General features: G+C 46.6%; 1 protein-coding gene across 2 annotated transcripts in view; it reads right to left on the bottom strand.

Annotated features, from left to right (window-relative positions):
* The window catches only part of abcc9 (ATP-binding cassette, sub-family C (CFTR/MRP), member 9), a 64910-nt gene extending 44450 nt beyond the window's left edge, over positions 1–20460 (bottom strand). For both annotated transcript variants that reach the window (XR_014593663.1, XM_083934895.1), the window contains exons 1-16: positions 20319–20460; positions 17532–17717; positions 13866–14007; positions 13648–13769; positions 12077–12243; positions 11804–11905; positions 10157–10297; positions 9861–10058; positions 7494–7658; positions 5220–5375; positions 4986–5120; positions 3563–3725; positions 3415–3455; positions 2117–2259; positions 1769–1877; positions 111–218 (exon numbers count right to left, since the gene is read on the bottom strand). Coding sequence is in view for 1 of the 2 variants with exons in the window: in XM_083934895.1 (XP_083791021.1) it covers positions 111–218; positions 1769–1877; positions 2117–2259; positions 3415–3455; positions 3563–3725; positions 4986–5120; positions 5220–5375; positions 7494–7658; positions 9861–10058; positions 10157–10297; positions 11804–11905; positions 12077–12243; positions 13648–13769; positions 13866–14007; positions 17532–17679 (2040 nt within the window). In the remaining variant the exon portion in view is untranslated. The remainder of the gene's footprint in view (positions 1–110; positions 219–1768; positions 1878–2116; positions 2260–3414; positions 3456–3562; positions 3726–4985; positions 5121–5219; positions 5376–7493; positions 7659–9860; positions 10059–10156; positions 10298–11803; positions 11906–12076; positions 12244–13647; positions 13770–13865; positions 14008–17531; positions 17718–20318) is intronic.
* Positions 20461–20755: the final 295 nt, after the last annotated feature.

Genomic DNA, 20755 nt, shown 5'->3' with positions numbered 1-20755 from the left:
TCTTTCAAGTCTGCAACGCACTTAAGAAGAAGAAGTCTAAGTTCCTGGTGTCTTTGAGAGACTCTCTTCCCAACCTCACCATCCCCCCTTTAACACGTGAACGCCCTGACCTTTACAGCCATGTCCTCCGTCTCCGTGGGTCTCATCTGTCGCCGGGTCGGATGCTCGTAGTTGTCCATCTGATAGCGAATCGGCTGCTTCCTGTTGATGGCTTTGGTCTTGAGGGGGACATTAAAAAAAGACAAGAGATTTGAAGTTAGCATTCTAATAAAGTTAAAACTTTCCCTGCATCCGCTTTAGACCCTCGGGGAGAAGCAGACGTGCAGGGGTTCCCTCTGATAAAACACCCAGAGGATGTTGCCCCAGAGAGTTCAGTCCCAGGGCGACAGCAGCACTTTATCCTGTTCTCCGCGTCCAGCCAGTTATTTTTGTTGTTGTGTGTTTGCTGTATATTTGTTTGTATGAGCAGCCGGGCTAAAGGTTACACACACACATCTAAGCACAACAGTAGCCAGGATGTAATAAAACTTCTGGAAATGCTGTAATGTTTCATGCTCATGAGCACGGATGGACTGAAGGGGTCACCGGGCTCAGGCCCAGGGGCCCATAAAGTCAGGGACCATGACTCATGAAATGATGCTGTAAAAAAACACGTTTTGAATTCCTCGCTCTTGATTTCATTGTTTTTTTGATCAGTTATGGTTGGATTTTAATCCCCAGTCAGTTGTAGGGTTGTACCGGAATCAGTTTTCTATGAGTTCAACACGACTGTTTGTTCTTTTGTTTTGTTTCATACGGACAAAAACGTCATCTTGCAATCCTGACGTGAGTTTAAGTGATGATTTCTTCTACGTGAACAGTCAAAATGCGGCTCGCCACAGTTTCATAATGAACCAAGAAAAATCTCTCTCTTGAGTTTAACTTTTATAAAACCGGATCATTTATGTTGTTCTATCTGAAATGTTGCCAACTGCAGCTTTAATAAAATTACCAGCTACTATCCAGCTCGATTTAGTAACAAGGTTTGCACATATTTTGCAAATCATCACAACAAAGGAACAAGATTATGTTCCTTATTTTAAGATTGAGACCAGTTGCACAATTTCTCAGTTTAAGAATCTTAAGAAACGTAGTTTTTTTTGGTTTTGTCTAGTTTAAAGGCACATTATGACTCTTTTGCTTCACAAGGTTGCGGGTGCAAGCGTGTGAAATGTGTTTCCTCAGGAGGGGGGGGCTGGAGTCTCCCTTAGAGAGAGGGGGAGAAGTTCAGCATCCGTGAGGAACTCGGAGTAGAGCCGCTGCTCCTTTGCGTTGAAAGGAGCCAGTTGAGGTGGTTCAGGATCATCTGGTAAGGATGAACCCTGGGCGCCTCCCTAGGTAGGTGTTCCAGGCACGTCCAGCTGGGAGGAGGCCTCGGGGAAGACCCAGGACCAGGTGGAGAGATTAGATCTCCACACTGGCCTGGGAACGCCTCAGGATCCCCCAGTTAGAGCTGGTTAATGTGGCCCGGGAAAGGGAAGTTTGGGGTCCCCTGCTAAAGCTGCTGCCAGACCCCAGATAAGAGGCTGAAGATGAGAAAAGTTTGGAGTCTTTTGATAGTTTTAAAGAATTCGAACTTAGTAATTTGTTCTTACCCCGTTGGTAGATGATACAATTGACTAGATTTGGGGACATGAGGCTGTTTTTGCCGTGCATCGACCGTTTTCTGGCCCTTTGACAGCGTTATCTGTCATCGTTGCTCCGTCTGACGTCTTTAAATAACACTCACCACGCCCACGTGTTTCTTTCCCGCTTCCATGGAAACAGACATCTCTCCATTTCTCCAGCTGTCGTCTCCGATTTCGTCACTCTGAAGAAACTCACCGAGCTTCTGCACACTGTCAAAACACACACACACACACGCACACACACACATATATTTAGCGCATGAATAAGTGTGTGATTGTGACGATACCAATACCACTAATCTCTCGGGAGTTTAGAGTTTCTCTCGACTGCTGTCGGGTTTCCTCCGCGTTCCTTTAATTAGACCCGCGTCTACGTCAAGTTCCGCAGCGTCTCTGGTTTGTCTGCCTTGTTTAGTCGCGTCTCCCTTCACACCTTCACACTCACTCACCTGACGAGCGCTTTGACGGCGAATCTGACCACGGTGGAGAGCAGGAAGAGCGGGGTGACCAGGATGTGGAACAGCGCCAGAGCTGCGAAGGCCTCAGAGGGAGTGGGGCCGGTTTTATTCAGGAAGTTGTGCGTCACAAACGTCTGCAACATCAGATTCAATGATTCAGAAACCAGAAATGATACCGACAAACCACAGCATAGTTGAAAGAAGCATTAAAAGAACCGCACATAGAACATTTAACCCCGTCTCTTCATATATGATATGAATGCTTTGGGCTTTTTGACCTATAAGGAAGTGTTTTTACAACAAAGTATAGTTTAAAGTTTGTGTTTTGGACCAATTGCATCCATTTTTCTTGAAAGGTAATAAGAGTTTATCATTCATTCATCCTCAACCGCTTGTCACTATCTGGGTCGTGGGGGGGCTGGAGCCGATCCCAGCTGACATCGGGCGTGAGGCGGGGTCCACCCTGGACAGGACGCCAGTCTATCACAGGACACATAGAGACGAACAGAGACAGACAACCATTCACACCTACGGGTGATTTAGAGTCATCAATGAACCGAACACCTGCACGTCTTTGGACTGTGGGAGGAAACCGGAGAACCCGGAGAAAACCCACGCAGACACGGGGACAACATGCAAACTCCACACAGTAGGGAACCTCCTACTAGCGAGTTCACAGTAGGTGGATCTCCCCCGAATTCGATAGTAGGAGGTTCCACTTTGATGGGCATTCCAGTGCACTTTGCCCAGTTGGAGGTCCGAAACTTCGGACTTCCCATGACACTCGATCGCAGATGGTGCACATGTCGGGGGAGGAGGGAGCATCAGAGGTCAGTCAGGGGGAAGAGGGTGGGACTTGCGCTGTGAGGCATGCAAGAAATGTAATAATTGCTTAAATTTGAAATAAATGACCTCTCAGTTGGAGGTCCGAAACTTCGGACTTCCCATGACACTCAATCACACTCATTTCTCTTGGCCCACGTGTCGGGGGAGGAGGGAGCATCAAAGGTCAGGCAGGGGGAAGAGGGTGGGACCTTTGGAGGGAGGCGCTGTGAGGCATGCAAGAAATGTCGGACTTCCCATGGCACTTGAACGCAGCATGAGCAGCGCAACTGAAACATAGCGTCGGAGGACGGGCAGGAAGCTCCGCAAATCATTTTACATTCTAGTGTGTTATACGCTTATTAGGAGTTTTTAAGGTTACAAAAGAAAAGTGTCAAAATGCCAGAAAGGTAAGAATAGCTTTAACAAATGCGGAATTGCAGTGAAGTGTGATAAAATTGTCTTACCGCGAGAACGGCGGCGATGGGAATGGCTGCGTTCATGAAGACTGCACACAGAGAGAAGCAAAGTCATTAAATAGACATACTATTATATTAATTACAGGAACTGGACGTCAAGAAACAAGCTGTAGTGAGTGTCAAGTTTTCATCTTACTGGACAGTGACGTGTAGAAAGCGAAGGTCTTGAGGCTGGTGAGCTCCTTGCCTCTGGTTTCCTCCACGCTGTCGCAGAAGATGTTCTCCCAGGCGTACAGCTTCAGCAACTTTATGCCCTTCAGGATCTCCGTGGTCTTTTTCAGGCGATCCGTCGAGTGCTCCTGAACGAGGCGACAGGCAGAGAGTCATGATTCCACCGTGGCAGCCCTGTGATTACCTTGTGTGTGTGTGTGTTTTTGTGTCCCTGTCTGTGCTGTGTGTGTGTGTGTGCATGTGGGCGTGGCTTCTGCTCCACAGGTGAAGCAGGTGAACGCACTCTACAATCAAGCCTCCCGTAAAGCCACTGGTTTCTCTCCTGCTCGTCGCCAGATCGTTCCGTCAGTCTACGCGGTGGTTTGGATCCCAGCTTCTGTGCTCTGTGTTTAGCTTGTGAAGCTAATCTCTGTGTGTTTTTGCTACCTGCTTCAGATTACTGTGCTTCGCTGTGCAGTCCTGAGTGTTGCTTCCTCCCTGCCTGCCTGATGTCAGCCCCCCCGGAGCTCTCTCACTCCATCGCCATTCCCCTACAGTGGACCTCACATCACACCACCTGCATCCACGCCTTCCTCAGTGACTTCTCCTACCACATCAGGATCCTGGGACCTCGCACTACCCCTCCACCTCCCTCGCACCTATGCTTGCACCCTTACGGCGCACTCACTGTCCCTCCGTCCCGTGCTTTAGGGTCCTTGTCCCCCCCTCCAGGCCCGTTTGTACTCACTCTACCTGGGCCTCGGCGAATGCTTCTTGCTGCCTATACGTCATCACGCCGTAACACGTCACACGCATTGATGACGTCATGGTGATGCGTGGCTTTGTTTCCAGATCTTTCCGTAGACCTCGGAGTTTTTGTGCGTCTTGTCGACTGTTTTTGAATCTTTTCATCGACCAAATCTGCAGTAAACACTCCACCTCCGCATCACACCAACGTGAACCTTTCGCCGCCATTGTTTGAAATGTCCGCGCATGGTCCTTCCTTCTTTTTTCTAGGTCCCAACAGGCGCACAGGAAATGACCTCAGAACCGCCGTAGGCCTCGTGCTCGTGCACGTGCGCACGCTCGTGCTCGTACATGTGTAAACACGCTCTACAAAAGACAACCTCTCTCAAACGGGCTGTGGACGTAGGCGTGGAGTGGTTGCACTCACACTGGTCAAACGAACTAGGCTTTAGCTGAAAAACCTGTTTTGGCGCGGTGCGGAAGGACAGTGTGAGTGCGCCCTCAAAGATTGTTTGTTGCACTTTGAACCAGAGTCGAGTCGTGCATTTGGGTCCTGATCAAACACAAACCGTAACACAGAGGACACAGAAGTGTGCGTGTTATGCTGTAAAACGATGGATTTCAAAAGCAAAACAACTCTTTAGGTGTGGTGTGGCGCTTACCAGCGTGCTTTTCTGCGTGTCTGCCAGCTTCGTAGCGATGAGGTACTGGACCGGAGCCAGCAGGACGATGACAGCGGCTCCCACCAAGGCGCTGCAGCCCAACAGATAGTAGAGAAGGATCACTCCCATCACGATCTGTGGAGAAAGAAAGGAAACACACACGGAGGCCGGACGAGTCGTTAGATAAGAGCGGTAAATACAGGCGGAGATGTACGGAGGTGCCGGTGGACCGACCTGCACAGGCATGGCCCACAGGTTGGGGCAGAGGAAGAGGAACCACATCAGCTGGTTGGTCTCTATAGCGACCAGGTTGTTGATCTGCCCCAGGGTCATCTCGCCCATGGACATGTTGGACGTGGACAGACGCAGGATTTTGTTGTAAATCATCGCCTGGTGCGTTAAAAACAAACACGCAAACGTGTCGTTATTCACGTTTATGGGATTCATTCGTGCAAAGTCAAAGTTCAAAAAGAGGTAAAAAGGAAAATGTTCATAAAGTACAAAGAGGAAAGACTTAACTTTATATTATGAAATGGATTTAAAATGGAATAATATGAGATCAAGTTTGAGAGTGGAGGAGGTGTTTATTAAATATGTTTATTCTTCTTATTATTCCTTTGTTTTTTTTACATCTCTCAGCAGATGTAGACAGGAAACAGGAAGTGAACTCCTCCACTCCAGTTTAAGGGCGCCCTCCCACTGTGCCTCCGTCCCGTGCCCCGTGCTTTAGGGTCCTTGTCCCCCCTCCAGGCCCGTTTGTACTCACACTACCTGGGCCTCGGAGAATGCTTCTTGCTGCCTATACGTCATCACGCCGTAACACGTCACACGCATTGATGACGTCATGGCGATGCGTGGCTTTGTTTCCAGATCTTTCCGTAGACCTCAGAGTTTTTGTGCGTCTTGTCGACTGTTTTTGAATCTTTTCATCGACCAAATCTGCAGTAAACACTCCACCTCCACATCACACCAACGTGAACCTTTCACCGCCATTGTTTGAAATGTCCGCGCATGGTCCCTCCTTCTTTTTTTCTATGTCCCAACAGGCGCACAGGAAATGACCCCAGAACCACCGTAGGCCTCGTGCTCGTACACGTGCACACGCGCTCTACTAAAGCCCACCTCTCCCAAACGGGCCGTGGACGGCAAGCGTGTCGCTCCTAGACGTGGTACGGTTGCACTCACACTGGTCAAAGGAACCAGACTTTAGCTGTGAAACCTGTTTGGGCACGGTACGGATGGACAGTGTGAGTGCGCCCTAACTTGCTTTGGTCCTCCAGCCCAGTTTAAACTGCTTTGGCCCAGATTAGTAACGTTAAATTCACTAGTTCACTTTCTTCACACAGACTTGAGCAGAAAGGGCTGGAAGAATATCTCTAAAATGTAAAATATTCACAGTTTTGGAGCCTTTCACGCACTTTCAGACGCCACGTTTTGCAAACTTGACATCCGTCTTCTCCAACATCTCCCTGCTCATTCTGGACACACACTAAATGCTCCACACTGATGATTTAAGGAGCTTTTTTTGGCGGATATAAGACTGTAATGTCAGTTTTCTCTGACGTTTTTACAGCTTTTCATCTCAACACTTCAGTAAACTGAGTTTCTTTGACTCGTGGTCAAAACAAGACATTTGAGGAGGTCATCTTGGGCTTTTTGTTAAACGAGTTATTAATGGGCAATGAAAATAATCATCATTTGCCGTCGTAGTTTATGAGAAAACGCCTGAAGTTTCATGTGGCGCTGTAAAAACCTCTCAAGGCTCTGACCGGGCAGCGTTTGAAATGATCTGCCGTCATATCAGGAGGATAATATTTACATGAGGACCAAACATGTTTGTCCCGGACGATCGCTCACGTCGACCTTTTCAAAGCAACACCTCAGCGTGGATTTGGCCGGAGAATCGGAGCAGCGGGGGCGGTGCTGCAGTCGCTCTACTGCACCGCTGTGATGAAAAGAGAGCTGAGGAAGACAAAGCTCTGGATCTACCCTCAGTCCTGGTTCCTACCCTCACCTGTGGTCATGAAAGCTGGGTCAGGACCCAAAGAACCAGGTCCAGGTCCAAGCGTGTGAAATGTGTTTCCTCAGGAGGGGGTCTGGAGTCTCCCTTAGAGAGAGGGGGAGAAGTTCAGCATCCGTGAGGAACTCGGAGTAGAGCCGCTGCTCCTTTGCGTTGAAAGGAGCCAGTTGAGGTGGTTCAGGATCATCTGGTAAGGATGAACCCTGGGCACCTCCCTAGGGAGGTGTTCCAGGCACGTCCAGCTGGGAGGAGGCCTCAGGGAAGACCCAGGACCAGGTGGAGCGATTAGATCTCCACACTGGCCTGGGAACGCCTCAGGATCCCCCAGTTAGAGCTGGTTAATGTGGCCCAGGAAAGGGAAGTTTGGGGTCCCCTGCTAAAGCTGCTGCCCCCGCGACCCGACCCCGGATAAGCAGATGAAGATGAGATGAGATGAGAGACCTCAGCATGGAGACAAAAAAAACGTCTGCACTTAAATTTCCACTCACCAGCAAGGCTCCGCGCAGGTTGATGCCCGTTTCTATGGTGACGTAGTACGAGGCCTGCAGGAAGGTCCTCTGAAGGACTAACGCCAGGAAGAGGAGCACGGCCAGGACAGACGTGTTCTGCAGCAGCTCAGTGGACGACATGAAGTACACGTCGAAGTAGGTGCTCTGCAACAAAGAACACGAACACACACACACACACACACACACACACACACACACACACACACACACACACACACACACACACACACACACACACACACACACACACACACACACACACACACACACACACACACACACACACACACACACACACACACACACACACACACACACACACACACACACACACACACACACACACACACACACACACACACACTAAATGACCCTGAGCATCGTTTTCTGCATTATTTGTTGAGTAAAAAGGTTTAATATGAGAAACCGGGACCGATAGCCACATGCCTGATACGCTAACAGCGCGCAGACACACTGTGGTACTGAAAAGCTCAGTCTGACGCTCCGCAGACCGCCCCTCTGTACTAAAGTGTGAGGTGAGTGGGGAATTTTCCACGTCAACTCAGAAACGCAGCGCTGCTCTGGTCTTTATCTCCGCTGCCCATTACACCCACTTTAACAGGCTGGCACTGACCCGACAACACCTCACATCCAGCGTCGACCTCAACAACATCCAGACAAATGGACTGAATGAAAATACACTGCCATCGCAGGAGCGTCTGCTCTGCCTCTCCGAGCAGCTCCCTGTGTGTGTGTGTGTGTGTGTGTGTGTGTGTGTTACGACCTTTGGATGAGGCTGAGATGGATTTAAGAGGAGTCGATGTCTGTGATGGGCCGTGCCAGCGTCTCGGCCTCTACGCCAAATGGGCCGCCTGTAAAAGTGTCTGCTTTCTCTCTGCGTCTCTCTGTGCTGCTGTCGCGGGCACGTCTTTTGTTTTGTGATTAATAGTTACAGGTTCGGTGCGGCTCATATTGATTCATGAACGCCAGTGAAATGGAGTCGATACACTGTGCAGATATTAAACAGAGGGCTGCGACAGTTACTCCAGTCAATCAGTGCGTTTATAGGCAGTTTAAAAACCTGCGGTGAAGCTTAATGTAGGCGCAAAATGGTCTTTTTCTGCACTTACATGCATCAAATAAGCCAGTATTGACAGTGTTAATGGAGAACTCCAGGAGAGTCGCTAACAGCCGCACATGGCTAACAGTGATTAGCTCGGGGCAGCACGGTGAAGACATTCAAAGGTCTTTTTTAACCACTAATGCTGCTGAAAATAACAGCAAACCTCTGCAGCAGCATGAGAAGAGTCCCTACACACACAACAAAGCACCAATGGGCTCCTTCCACTGTAATGGACTTTACTATGAGAGGAGCTGGTACAGGGGCCAGTAGGTAAGTCTTTAAAACACTCTTTAATGAACTCTGGCTTCACTAACTACGCTGTTGCTGCTTTGTTGTGTGTTTTTTTGCAACAATGAACCTGAATCGTTGACACATGTATAATTTCGATCTGATACCTTTTGACGTGAATGTCACAGTATGTATTTGGTAAAATGAACTGTAACATGAGAATTTGATGTAGAAATGTAACTCTGTATTTTGAACATGAGACATATAATACTGAATTTATTATTAACTTGTTGATTTCATATGGCAAATGTGCACAGATGCACAGATGTAAGGTAACAAAAACTATCCCCTACTTCATCGTCACTTTCCACATCAAATTACAGAATCATCTAAAGTCTCTCTCTCACTCTAAAAAGTCTTTAATTTCTTCAGGGAAAATTAATAATTTCATATAAATATAATTAATATGGTTTGTTATACAGAGGTATATTTATACCCAGATTCATTTCTTTTCTTTTTTCGCCAATTTTATGTTGAATACAAGTCTGATTTGTTGTATATGTGAAGTATATCTCTCACTATCTTCTGACATTTTGACGTATTAAACTAAACATTAAACATGGTACGATATGAAAACTTAATGAAACGATTATCCAGGCTAAAATGATTGTGATTCACGAGATAAAAACTCCTAAAATGGCACTAAAAGGAACTGGAATCAGTTCACTTTTACATTTTGTTACAAAACAAATATTTTGGTTGTATCACAGACGTCTTCTTTTCGTGTCTTTGCATTAACTTTATACGTCTGCGTGACGCGTGATTCATGTGAAACACAGAAGAAAGGGACAAGGCACATGCAGATCCTGCACCCTTAAACATTCTGCATCCACACAAAACTGCTCTTTCAGCTTCACTGTCCATTCAAAGTAGTTTGCTTTCATTTCATTTTCTAATGCTCGAGTGCAGTGAGACAGACAGAGGCTCATACGTACATCCGCGTTGATCTTCTCTACTGTTATATTGGCATCGATGGGCTTCAGGTACTTGACGATGCCGGAGATGCAGAGCGGCCCGGCGAAGCTCAGCAGGTCGGCCAGGTAACGGAAGGTGCTGCTGAGCAGGATGGGACGGCCGAACGCTCGATACATGGAGCGCCAGATCGACGGGGCGCGGTTCGGATCCTCGGCCGTCTGCGATGGATGGAAGACAAATTCAATTGGGAGTGGAAGCAAGAAAGAAAGCACACCGCACTGGTGTTAAATCACGTGTAGCGTGTCCATCCGCTCACCCTTTGATCCTCATACGCGTCTTTGAGCTTAAGGTAGTTGGTGAGGGCTCTCATGGCGATGGGCAGCTTGCCGATGTTCTTCAGCTCGATGGGTCTTTTGTGAGCTCCGATGATGAGAGGATTCATCCACCAGTACGTTGCCTAAGAAAAGGCCGAGAATTTGAATCATTTACCGCCAAGAAGCGCTCCCCTGATACGTCATGTTCACATTTTTTGAGCAATTTGGGGATCTGTTGTTAAGAATAGTGCATTACGTGGTTGCACTGATACTGATTTCTTAGAAAGAGGCATTATAGGAGTTAGGTCCCTGCAGTCTCATATAGTAACAGACATGAAAAAGAACAAGAGTCTCTCAGCTGTTGAGTGAAATCGCAACAGAAAACTTGGAGAGATTTTGTCTGCACACCATCATCATCATTCACATTCAGACTCAGATCAACGCCCTGTTCTGACGGGCTTAAGTTAATGTGGGGACGTGGGTTTTCGTCCCGTCTGAATGCTTCGTGTCAGTGATTATTGCGGTGAATGTCAGTTTAAGTTACAGCGATTTTCACCTTCTGTAAAACGGTCCTAGGTAAAACTAATTGGTCCCAAAGAGGGCGATTCGTTTACAGTTGACCTCATCCACACTCACACAGACATGTCAAAAACCCCAGTTCAACAAACACACACAGGTCAGTGAACACCAGTAAGATGGATAAGAATAAATAGATAATAAATAGACATGTGTTACATGTGTCTCCGTACAGCTCAGTATATAAAAAAATGCATAAAATAAGCATCGTTTAAATTGACGACTGTCTGAGTTGAGCAGCGTGACAGAAGAAGGAATTAAAGGTTCAAGTATCTGTTACTTAGGTGAGGCCATAAACATTATGTGAAACTTGTTACCTGCAGACTAAATGTTTGAAATCTACATTTTTATTATATTCCTGTAAAAACGTTTTTAAAACATAAGCCTGTTGAATGTTCTCATTTGGGGTGACACGGTGGTGTGGTGGTTAGCACTGTCGCCTCACAGCAAGCGGGCTCCTGGGGCCCTTCTGTGTGGAGTTTGCATGTTGTCCCCGTGTCTGCGTGGGTTTTCTCCGGGTTCTCCGGTTTCCTCCCACAGTCCAAAGACGTGCAGGTGTTCGGTTCATTGATGACTCTAAATCGCCCGTAGGTGTGAATGGTTGTCTGTCTCTGTTCGTCTCTATGTGTCCTGTGATAGACTGGCGTCCTGTCCAGGGTGGACCCCGCCTCACGCCCGATGTCAGCTGGGATCGGCTCCAGCCGCCCGTGACCCCGACAGGGACAAGAGGCTGAAGATGGATGAATCTCATGTGTTCAGGTCGTCGTTCTCCCCAAAGACATTTCAGTCAAAAGCAACTGGACTTGGTTATTTTACTAAGAAGACGTTTCACCTCTCATCCAAGAGGCTTCATCAGTTCATGTTCGCATCTGACCAGGACCAGGACCAGGACCAGGACCAGGCTGGGACTAGACCAGGACCAGGACCAGGCCGGGACTGGACCTGAACCAGAACCAGGACCAAGCTGGGACTGGTCCAACTAACTGGTGTGGAGATCCAGGTATTTAACCTCACACAAGGCCGATGATGTCACTGAAACCCTTTGTGCTCCAAATTCTTTTTTAAATGTCTACCTTGGACAGCAAGTTGACGAACGGCTGCAGGAATCGAACCCCCAAATCCTGCAGGTCCTCCGGTGGTTTCACCTTCTGGGGGTTGGCGAAGAACACGTATTTCTACGGGAAGAGAAAGGGACAAAGTTACAATAAAGACGTGAATAATAAACAAGAACACGAGAAGCACAAAAGAAAGAAAGAAGAAACAGAGGAAAAGTTTCCAATCGTCGTTTTTGACGCACTTCGTAGTTAAACACAGTCACTGATGTTGGATGAAACCCGGTAACTCACTCGGATCCGTATGACGTTGATCTCCACGCCCATCAGCAGCCCGTACAGGAGCACCAACAGCGCAGTGATGCAGAACCTCAGGTGCTGCGGTCCGACAGAGTACTCCGCAAACTTCCACAGCTTAATGGACTTTGTGATGAACGCCAACACCCAGTAGATGAACAGGACTGTGCGGAAACAGATAAAGGGATGTAGTGTCGTATTAATGGACATTTAGGGCGCACTCACACTGTCCTTCCGCACCGGGCCAAAACTGGTTGTTAGGGTAAAGCCTAGTGCGTTTGACCAGTGTGAGTGCAACCGTACCGCGTCTAGCTGCGGCTCGCTTGCCGTCCACGGCCCGTTTGGGAGAGGTGGGCTTTAGTAAAGCACGTTTGCATGTGTACAAGCACGAGCGTGCGCACGTGTACGAGCACGAGGCCTACGGCGGTTCTGAGGTCATTTCCTGTGCGCCTGTTGGGACATAGAAAAAAGAAGGAGGGACCATGCGCGGACATTTCAAACAATGGCGGTGAAAGGTTCACGTTGGTGTGATGCGGAGGTGGAGTGTTTACTGCAGATTTGGTCGATGAAAAGATTCAAAATCAGTCGACAAGACGCACAAAAACTCTGAGGTCTACGGAAAGATCTGGAAACAAAGCCACGCATCGCCATGACGTCATCAATGCGTGTGACGTGTTACGGCGTGATGACGTATAGGCAGCAAGAAGCATTCTCCGAGGTCCAGGTAGTGTGAGTACAAACGGGCCTGGAGGGGGGACAAGGACCCTAAAGCACGGGGCACGGGACGGAGGCATAGTGGGAGGGCGCCCTTACAATGCTGGGTTTTTTCTGATGGTGCTGAACAGGAAGTGCCTTGCATGTTAAGATACATATTGCATGAGCTGACATAAGGGCTGCAAGTGCTTCCTTGATATTCCCCAGGGAATCCTCTCTGGAGGAGCAGCGGGGGTGGTGTTGCAGTCGCAGCACCGCCCCCGCTGCTCCGATTCTCCGGCCAAACTCACGCTCCATCGTCCCCTCACTGGTGAACAAGATCCCGAGGTACTTGAACTCCTTCACTTGGGGTCAGGACTCATTCAACCGGTTTCCTGCTGAGAGCGACGGCCTCAGATTTAGAGGTGCTGATCCTCATCCCGGGTGTTTCACACTCGGCTGCGAACCGATCCAGTGAGTGCTGAAGGTCACTGACCGACACAAATATCGCACACGTTATAATTCAACTAATGAATTATTCCTGTATTTCTGTCGTCTACACTTATCAATGACTCAACATTGAAGCATTGAGATCGAAATCGAATCCTGAGGGTCTTGATATCTCTCTCTCTCTCTGTATTTTTAATGAAGGTAGGACGAAAATATGATATCGCTCGTTCGATTTTGATCCTTTTTCCATCGTGAGTCCAATAATCTGCCAGGAGAGCGACTCTAAATCGATGGAGTCTGTTTAAAAACATGTTCTGAGGCGGTTTTTATACAGGATAGATAAAAGACGAGGTATTAACCAGCCCGGTGTTCCCAGTGTTCCCGGTGTTCCCAGTGTTCCCTGGGTTCCCGGTTTGAACTCTTACCCAGCAGCAGTTTGGGGAAGTTGGACGTCTCTATGTTGTGGTAGTAAACCACTGACGTCGTGGCTGCTACGAAACCCATGAAGGCCGGCATGAAGAGATGGAGGTGGTTGGTGTCCATCATCCTACAGCATGAGGCAAACACAAAATAGAATTAATATATAAGGATATATAAAATGATTCAGTCAAGGTGGAAAGAGCGTGATGTTGTGAGGTCTCACTTGTTGGAGACGAGGCCCTCGGCGAACTCGCAGACGTGGACGAAGAGCAGCGAGAAGGTGAGGATCCATCGCATGTTGTGTCCCGGGAAGTGGAGCCATGTGTTGTGATGGATCTGGACTTTGGAGCTCTGACTGCCCCAACCTGGCGCGCACACACACACACACACACACGGAGGATAAGATGGTTTAGGAGAGTTTGAGATGATGCCACGCTTTGGTGCCGCAGTCGATCCAAAGAGGCTGTTGATTTCCTGCTTTAAAAGGTTTCTGACTTGTTTGTTGTTTGAAAAAATAGAAATTTTAAAGTGAAAGATAAAGTTTGAATAGTTCTTATAGCATGTTAAACACTAATGTTTAAGTCTGCGTTGCTTTTTGCTACCTGCAGGGTCTGTGTGAGGTCAGGTGTGTGTTTATAAATTAAGACTAAATGTCAAGCGAAAGAGGCGGTGCTTAAAGGTTGAATATGGAGAAAGAGCCGAACACCGCCATCTAGAGTCTCAAGGTCGTAGCCGCAACAAAAAAAATAATCCCAGCAGTCGGGTTGCCAGGTTCGTTGCAGAGTGTGTCAATCGATCAGCCTGCTCCATGTCAGTGAGCAGCCTCTTGAGTGACAGCTAGCATCTGGCCCTCACTTCTCCTTGGAGGCTAGTTGTCAGGATTAGCATCATTAGCATGCTAACTCCGTCATCTCCTCCTGGACTGTGGTCATTCGTATGGTGGCGTTTCCATAAGTGACAAGATGGTTTTTTGCTCTTCAATCAACTAAACCAACAGATGGTTTAGAAACACACCGTGTTAGCGTTAGCTCTGTTATGCTAATTAAATAGCCACACTTGCACCATGTGTTACAATATAGCCTACTATCAATGGCACATACACTAGATGTGACTAGAAAAAGGTCCCAGAAAAAATCTCAACACTGACTCCCACTCCTGTTTATCTAGTAGCGTGTGCTGTTAGCCTAGCTCCCGGATGGTGGAGCTAATGTGGCTAATCCAGGATACATCAGCCAGATGGACGTATCTCCCTTCCCCCAACATCACATACATGCTATTTTTTGGTCAGAGGAAATGAGGCGGAGTCAAAGTCTGACAAGATGGTGACTCCCGTAGGCGAGAACGATTGGATCAAGTTGAGAAAACGGACCTTGACGGAGACGCTACGTCCAATTTTTACACAGTCTATAGTTTAATTAGTGGATTTAAGTTTCTCCACAAAGAGTCCTGCAAAAGCATCACTTTAAGTCTTTAAGTCACACACAGGCCCGAAATACACACACATGCACAAACAGGACCTATATACATGCAATTAAGGAGAGATGTTAGAGCGAGGGGGCTGCCAGTGACCGGCGCCCCGAGCGGTTGGGGGTTGAGTGCCTTGCTCAACAGCACCTCAGCAGTGCCCAGGAGATGAACTGGCACCTATCCAGCCACCAGTCCACGCTCCATACATGGTCCACACAGGGACTTGACCCTACCATCGACCCTACGGTTCCCAGCCAAGTCACCTATGGACTGAGCTACCGCCGCCCCTACATGTGCGCATAAATGAGTCAGTCAGCATGAAAGAAGCCTATGAAAGTGACTAATCGACTAAAGATATGAGAGAGGGCGGTCCCACAGATTCATCCACACTGGGTTCAGATTATAAAACAGTGGAGTTGACGCTGTAAACCTGTGTAGGCTGAAGATTCAATAAGGCGATCCAGAGCGAATCGCAGCAGAATTGATAATCCCACCGGTGGAAACAAAGATCATATCAGTTCCCATCCCTGGTGCAGATACGACCAAACTCTGGCGTGTTAGCACAGAGGGGTTTAAGCGAAGGTCGGCTCTCTACCACAGGGTTTTGTTTGCACTGATGAGGTTTGTTTCTGCTCGTAACTAAATGGACCGCAGCCATTTTTGAAAACTCAGGGGACGGAGACCCATAAGAAAAAAAAAACTATAACCAGGAAGCATCAATTAGTGAGTCCTCGGGGAAAAGACTGAGGGCTTCTGGTCAGGACCATTCCCATAAACTACAGAACACACACACACACACGCACACACACACACCAACACACACACAGTAACCAACCACTCATTCACTAAACGTTAAACGCTGCTCAGTAATGCAGCAATAACAGAAGAGTCCTTCCTTCTCTCTTTCTCCTCCCTCACCTCTTTCCTTCTTCTGAATATACAAGTTTTATTGTCACACAGAACTAAACCAACTCAATATTCTATAATATTTCCAGGATTTTTGGTCCAGTTTGTCTGATTTTATTGCGCTTTTGTTTCCCGTTTGTTTCCCTGTTTCCTGCAGCAGCGGTCCAGCCCCCTCTGGATCTCTAATCCCATCGTTTCTACTCTTCAAAGCTGCTTCATGTTCACGCTTGTGACAGGAAAGTGACTCCAAATATGTGTGAGAGAGAGAAAGTTAATATCTCAACTGACAGGTCCGTCACACGTGCACGCGGACAAACAAACCATCAATAGGCGTTCCGTACTCACGCGTGTTCAACTCGTTTACTGTTGGTATCAAAGCACGCGAGCACAGATCGAAGTGTAATCCTCGCAGGATTACACTTGGGTCCCGACAGCTGCAGTGATTTCTGACACTTTCCAGCAGAAAAGGTGAAGCTTTAAAGAGGCTTAAGCAGGAAACCGTTCCACATCTGTCACAATCACAAACTGGACCACTTGGGATTTCTTTCTTGCTGCAGAAGCAACTGGAACTTTTCTGTCTTTCTCTGCTTAACCGAGATTATGCAATACGAAAACAACATAATAATACGGAAAAAATATGAACACAAAGAGATACAAAAAGATACGATACGTTATAACGATACGACACAAAAAGACACGAAAAGATAGAAAAAGATACGAACTAAGAAGACACAAAGAGAAACCGAATGATACAAAACAATACGACACAAGTGATACAAAAGATACAAAAAGATATGATACAAAATTATACGCTAGAATACGTAACGACATAATGATGCGACACAACACAACATGAAAAGATGCGAAAAGATGCAAAAAGATACAAAACGATACGCTACCCTTTATTGTTCCCGTTGTGAGATTTGACTTGTACTCGATGCTGCACAGATAACGCCTCCTCGCTTACGATCAAACAACGATCACGATATAACATTAAAAACAGCAACAATAGAGATCCCATGCACCTTTGCATATATGTGCAAAGGTGCATGGGATCTCTATTGTTGCTGCACACAGTGTGGGAAAGCATAACTTTGAAAATGAATGACGTCATGCTTTTTTCCTTAATAAAATGTTAGCCTCAACGTTAACCGTCCCTGCTGAGCTCAAAGGGACCCTGGGGGGTCTGGATCATGATATGTGGGCATGGTGTTCAGATGAACGGGGTTTCAGCTCTTATATCTTCCAAATAAAGTAAGTCCCGTCAATTATAGACTCATGTTCAAGGTGGTGTAAAACCCGCAAAGCACGAAAACAAGACGGGATGGGTTGCCGACATTGCCGCAGACGCCATAACCACGACTTACTGCTGACACACATTTAACTTCTATGGTTTTATCGCAACCCTGAAAACTTACTTTCAACGGAGCAAATTAAATATGTCGGAATTCATCATCGGATTTTCCCGTTAACAGAAACCCATGGGGTACAAGTGTCGTCAATTCCCGTCACCTACCGATGAAGAGGATGGGGAAGGTGATGAAGAGCAGGAAGACGTGGGGAACCAGGTTGAGAGCGTCCACGAAGCAGCCATTGTTCAGCACGCCCTGCTCCACGCTGTAGGAGTTGGTGTCCTTGTCGTTGCCGCAGAACGACGGGGCCATGCCACCGCGCGACCGCTCCACGCAAGCCTCGAGTCAATCTGTGAGAAACAACAACAACAAAACAAAAACTATCACATGATCTTGTGTTTCTCCGTGGTCCTTAAACACTTACCGGTCAGTGTCACTACTACTAACGCTGCTTTGGCTTGAACTCTGGAGACTGGGTCAGACATTTTTGTGGCACGTCACACACTGAAGTGCACACACACACACACACACATATCTAAACAGAAATGCTGGCCAGTGTCAGGCACGAGAGCTATTTCAGGGACACTGCCCAGCTACATGCCCCCCGGCTTAAGGAGCATTACTGTTTAATGAATCTAAGTGTTGGATCAGGACGGAAGTGTCATTAAAAGTTGTCATGACGCCACGACTGCAGCTTCAGGGGCCTCACGTCGTTCCTTTTTTTTAGTTCGATGAGCTAACGTTAGCTTATCTTTGAATGTGGCTGAAAACAATCACACCACGTGCTTCAAAAGCGCTTAAAATATTACTTCACGACGTCACTAGGGCGCGCACTCCCTACTCTGAACTGCCAAAAAAAGAGTTTCACACCATCTTTGGTCACAGAAACAGATAATTTTCCTTGTTTTATATCTTATCTTTTGCACTTTGATTTACTTTTTTCATGTAAGGCACCTTGTCACTTACAAATAAAGTTATTTATATTACTGTAAATATGCTGAGGGTGTCACACCGCACTTAATTAACGCTAACTAGCTAGCTAGAAGCGTCTGCGGTAGCATTAGTCTGCAGTATGAAACCGTTTCAGACTCTTAAATCCATGTATTTTGCAGGATACTAGGCTAGGGTTAGCAGGATTCTGGTTTTAAAAAAGCGGAAATAACGACCAGTTGTTGTGTCCGTTGCAGCGCTTTGCATTGTGGGAAAACGTTGGCGAGATAGATTCGTCCGAAGCATACTGGAGATAATTTCCAGAATCAATCTGATTTTGTTTTTGGCATGCTGCAGATTGAAGCTTTTGTTTTAGCTAACTTCATACTACGTGCTACATTCAGGTCAAATCAGTTCGCACCACGGATGTATAAAAGAACTGGATACAGCGTTGGAGGTGGAGCTCCGTTCGTCCATATGAAAGCTGCTCAGTGGCGCATGAAGCCAAAAATGTTCAACCGCCGCGTCTTAAAACCCCTGGATGATCCGCGCTACTTCCTCTCTGTTGGGCCCATAGTTCCTCCCAGTGTAGCGCTCCGGCTAGCTTAAATGAGGATTCAATTATTTTCTTGCGCGGCTCTTAAAGACTTTCAAATGTTACCTGACCAAATAAACCAAATTCTGATAGTGGGGGTTTGTGACCCTCTAAAAAATGTATCCACAGACTAACAGATGTCTGTTTTGCTCATGTGACGGACGCGGTAGTTGCAATTCCACTATTTGACCACTAACGTAAATGTGTCACCAGTCGGACGCCGTTTGCTGGTATTATCCCTCTTTGCCCGTTAGTTTGCAGTCTTTTCGTGGTGCTTTTACTTGGTGATCGCCACCGAAGTACAAGAAGAACTCATTTACACACTTCTAAGAGACTACAAGGTAAATTTCATATTTCTACACGAGCATTTATACGTCTAATTACTTTAAACTGAAGTGACTTTAATAAGAGAAAGCAGTAAGAACGTTTTGGTGACGCTCAGCCTGAGCGGCTCAGGTGCTGGTTTACATTAAAAATAGAAATTAAGAAGACTTTACCGTTTATTTTGGAGCTGTTAAAACATGTCATTTTATTGTGAAGGACTGAAATATGGTCCCAGATGTGATGACAACATTGATGTTAATGTGGACGACCAGAAGCTCCCAGTGTTTACAGCGAGGAGACGTAAAGAAGTGTCCGATAGGACCCAGAGAAGCGCCGGTGTTAGCATACTTTTGTCGATTCTTGTAAACACAAAGCTAAATGATGCCGTTAAAAGAGTTAAGAGTTACAAAGAGAAGAAGTTAGACTTTAGTTTAACACCATTAAATTAACTCTTAACATTACACCATCATTTATATTTGTAGGTTAAACAGAAAGTTGTTTGTCCAACGACGGCTAGTACAGTGGGACGTTTCCAATACAGCAATTCCAACGGAACAAAGATGGCCGCCATATGAGTTTTGGGGGGATTGGCGGCCATCTTTGTTTTGGGAGAGACAGCCCGTTCCACTGTAGCGCCTCCCTGTGGAGTTTAACTGTCAGGGTCACAGCAGAGACGTAAATTATTAAATTAGAGGTGGTTTGAGATTATTCTGTTGAAATTTAGACTTTTTATTCTCAAACTTTAAAACTACAGTCGCTGTTTTATACAATAAGAAAACTAAATAACATTTCCTTTAAACTTCTGTCCATTTATTTAAATAAAAATGACATAAATCCCTTTTTAACTGTCTTTTACAGGCGGAACAAAGAGCTTAATGACAGTCTAGTTAGTTATTTAATTATAAATAACTCAAATTTAAATTATAATAATACTAATAATGTTAAATCTTGCTGACAGGGAGGTAAATAAACCTCCATTTTAAAGCAAAAGCACCACCTGCGTTACACCACATCCTTTTAAAACCCCACGGACACCAGAGAGCTCATTATCACACCATTAAAGAGCAATAAAGCTTCACTTAAACGTCAAAAAGTCTCTTACCTCGATAAAAAGTGTGACTCCTTAATGGCACGGTTTCATTCCGGAAGTGTTGGATAAGTTGTTCTGTTTGAAGAAAAGACGACAAGAGGAAAAGAAACCAAAGAGAGTAAAAGAGTCAAGGAGCTGCTTATTTTTAGCCCCGTGCAACATCAGCTGCTCCGCATGTTCCTGCTGTCCGTCTCTGCAGGGGTCACGCTGCACGAGCACTGCACACAGCTTCCGGTGGCGTCCTTCAAAATAAAAGGTGCATACAACTATAACTACTCATGGGGGCCCATGGAGTCAGGAGCTCTGTTGTTGAAGAAAAACAACACAAAATGATCCTAAAGAGATGTTAAATGACCACAATTATACATGGAAATTAACACAAAGAGACGACAAATGACTGTAAGATGCAAAAAGACCATGAAGCGATGCAAACTACGGAAAATAGACAC

The sequence above is a fragment of the Echiichthys vipera genome (genome assembly GCF_963691815.1).
Source record: "Echiichthys vipera genome assembly, chromosome: 20".
NCBI lineage: Eukaryota > Metazoa > Chordata > Actinopteri > Perciformes > Trachinidae > Echiichthys > Echiichthys vipera.
The sequence above is the reverse complement of the archived record's forward strand: the minus strand, read 5'-3'. Positions and strand labels throughout refer to the sequence as shown.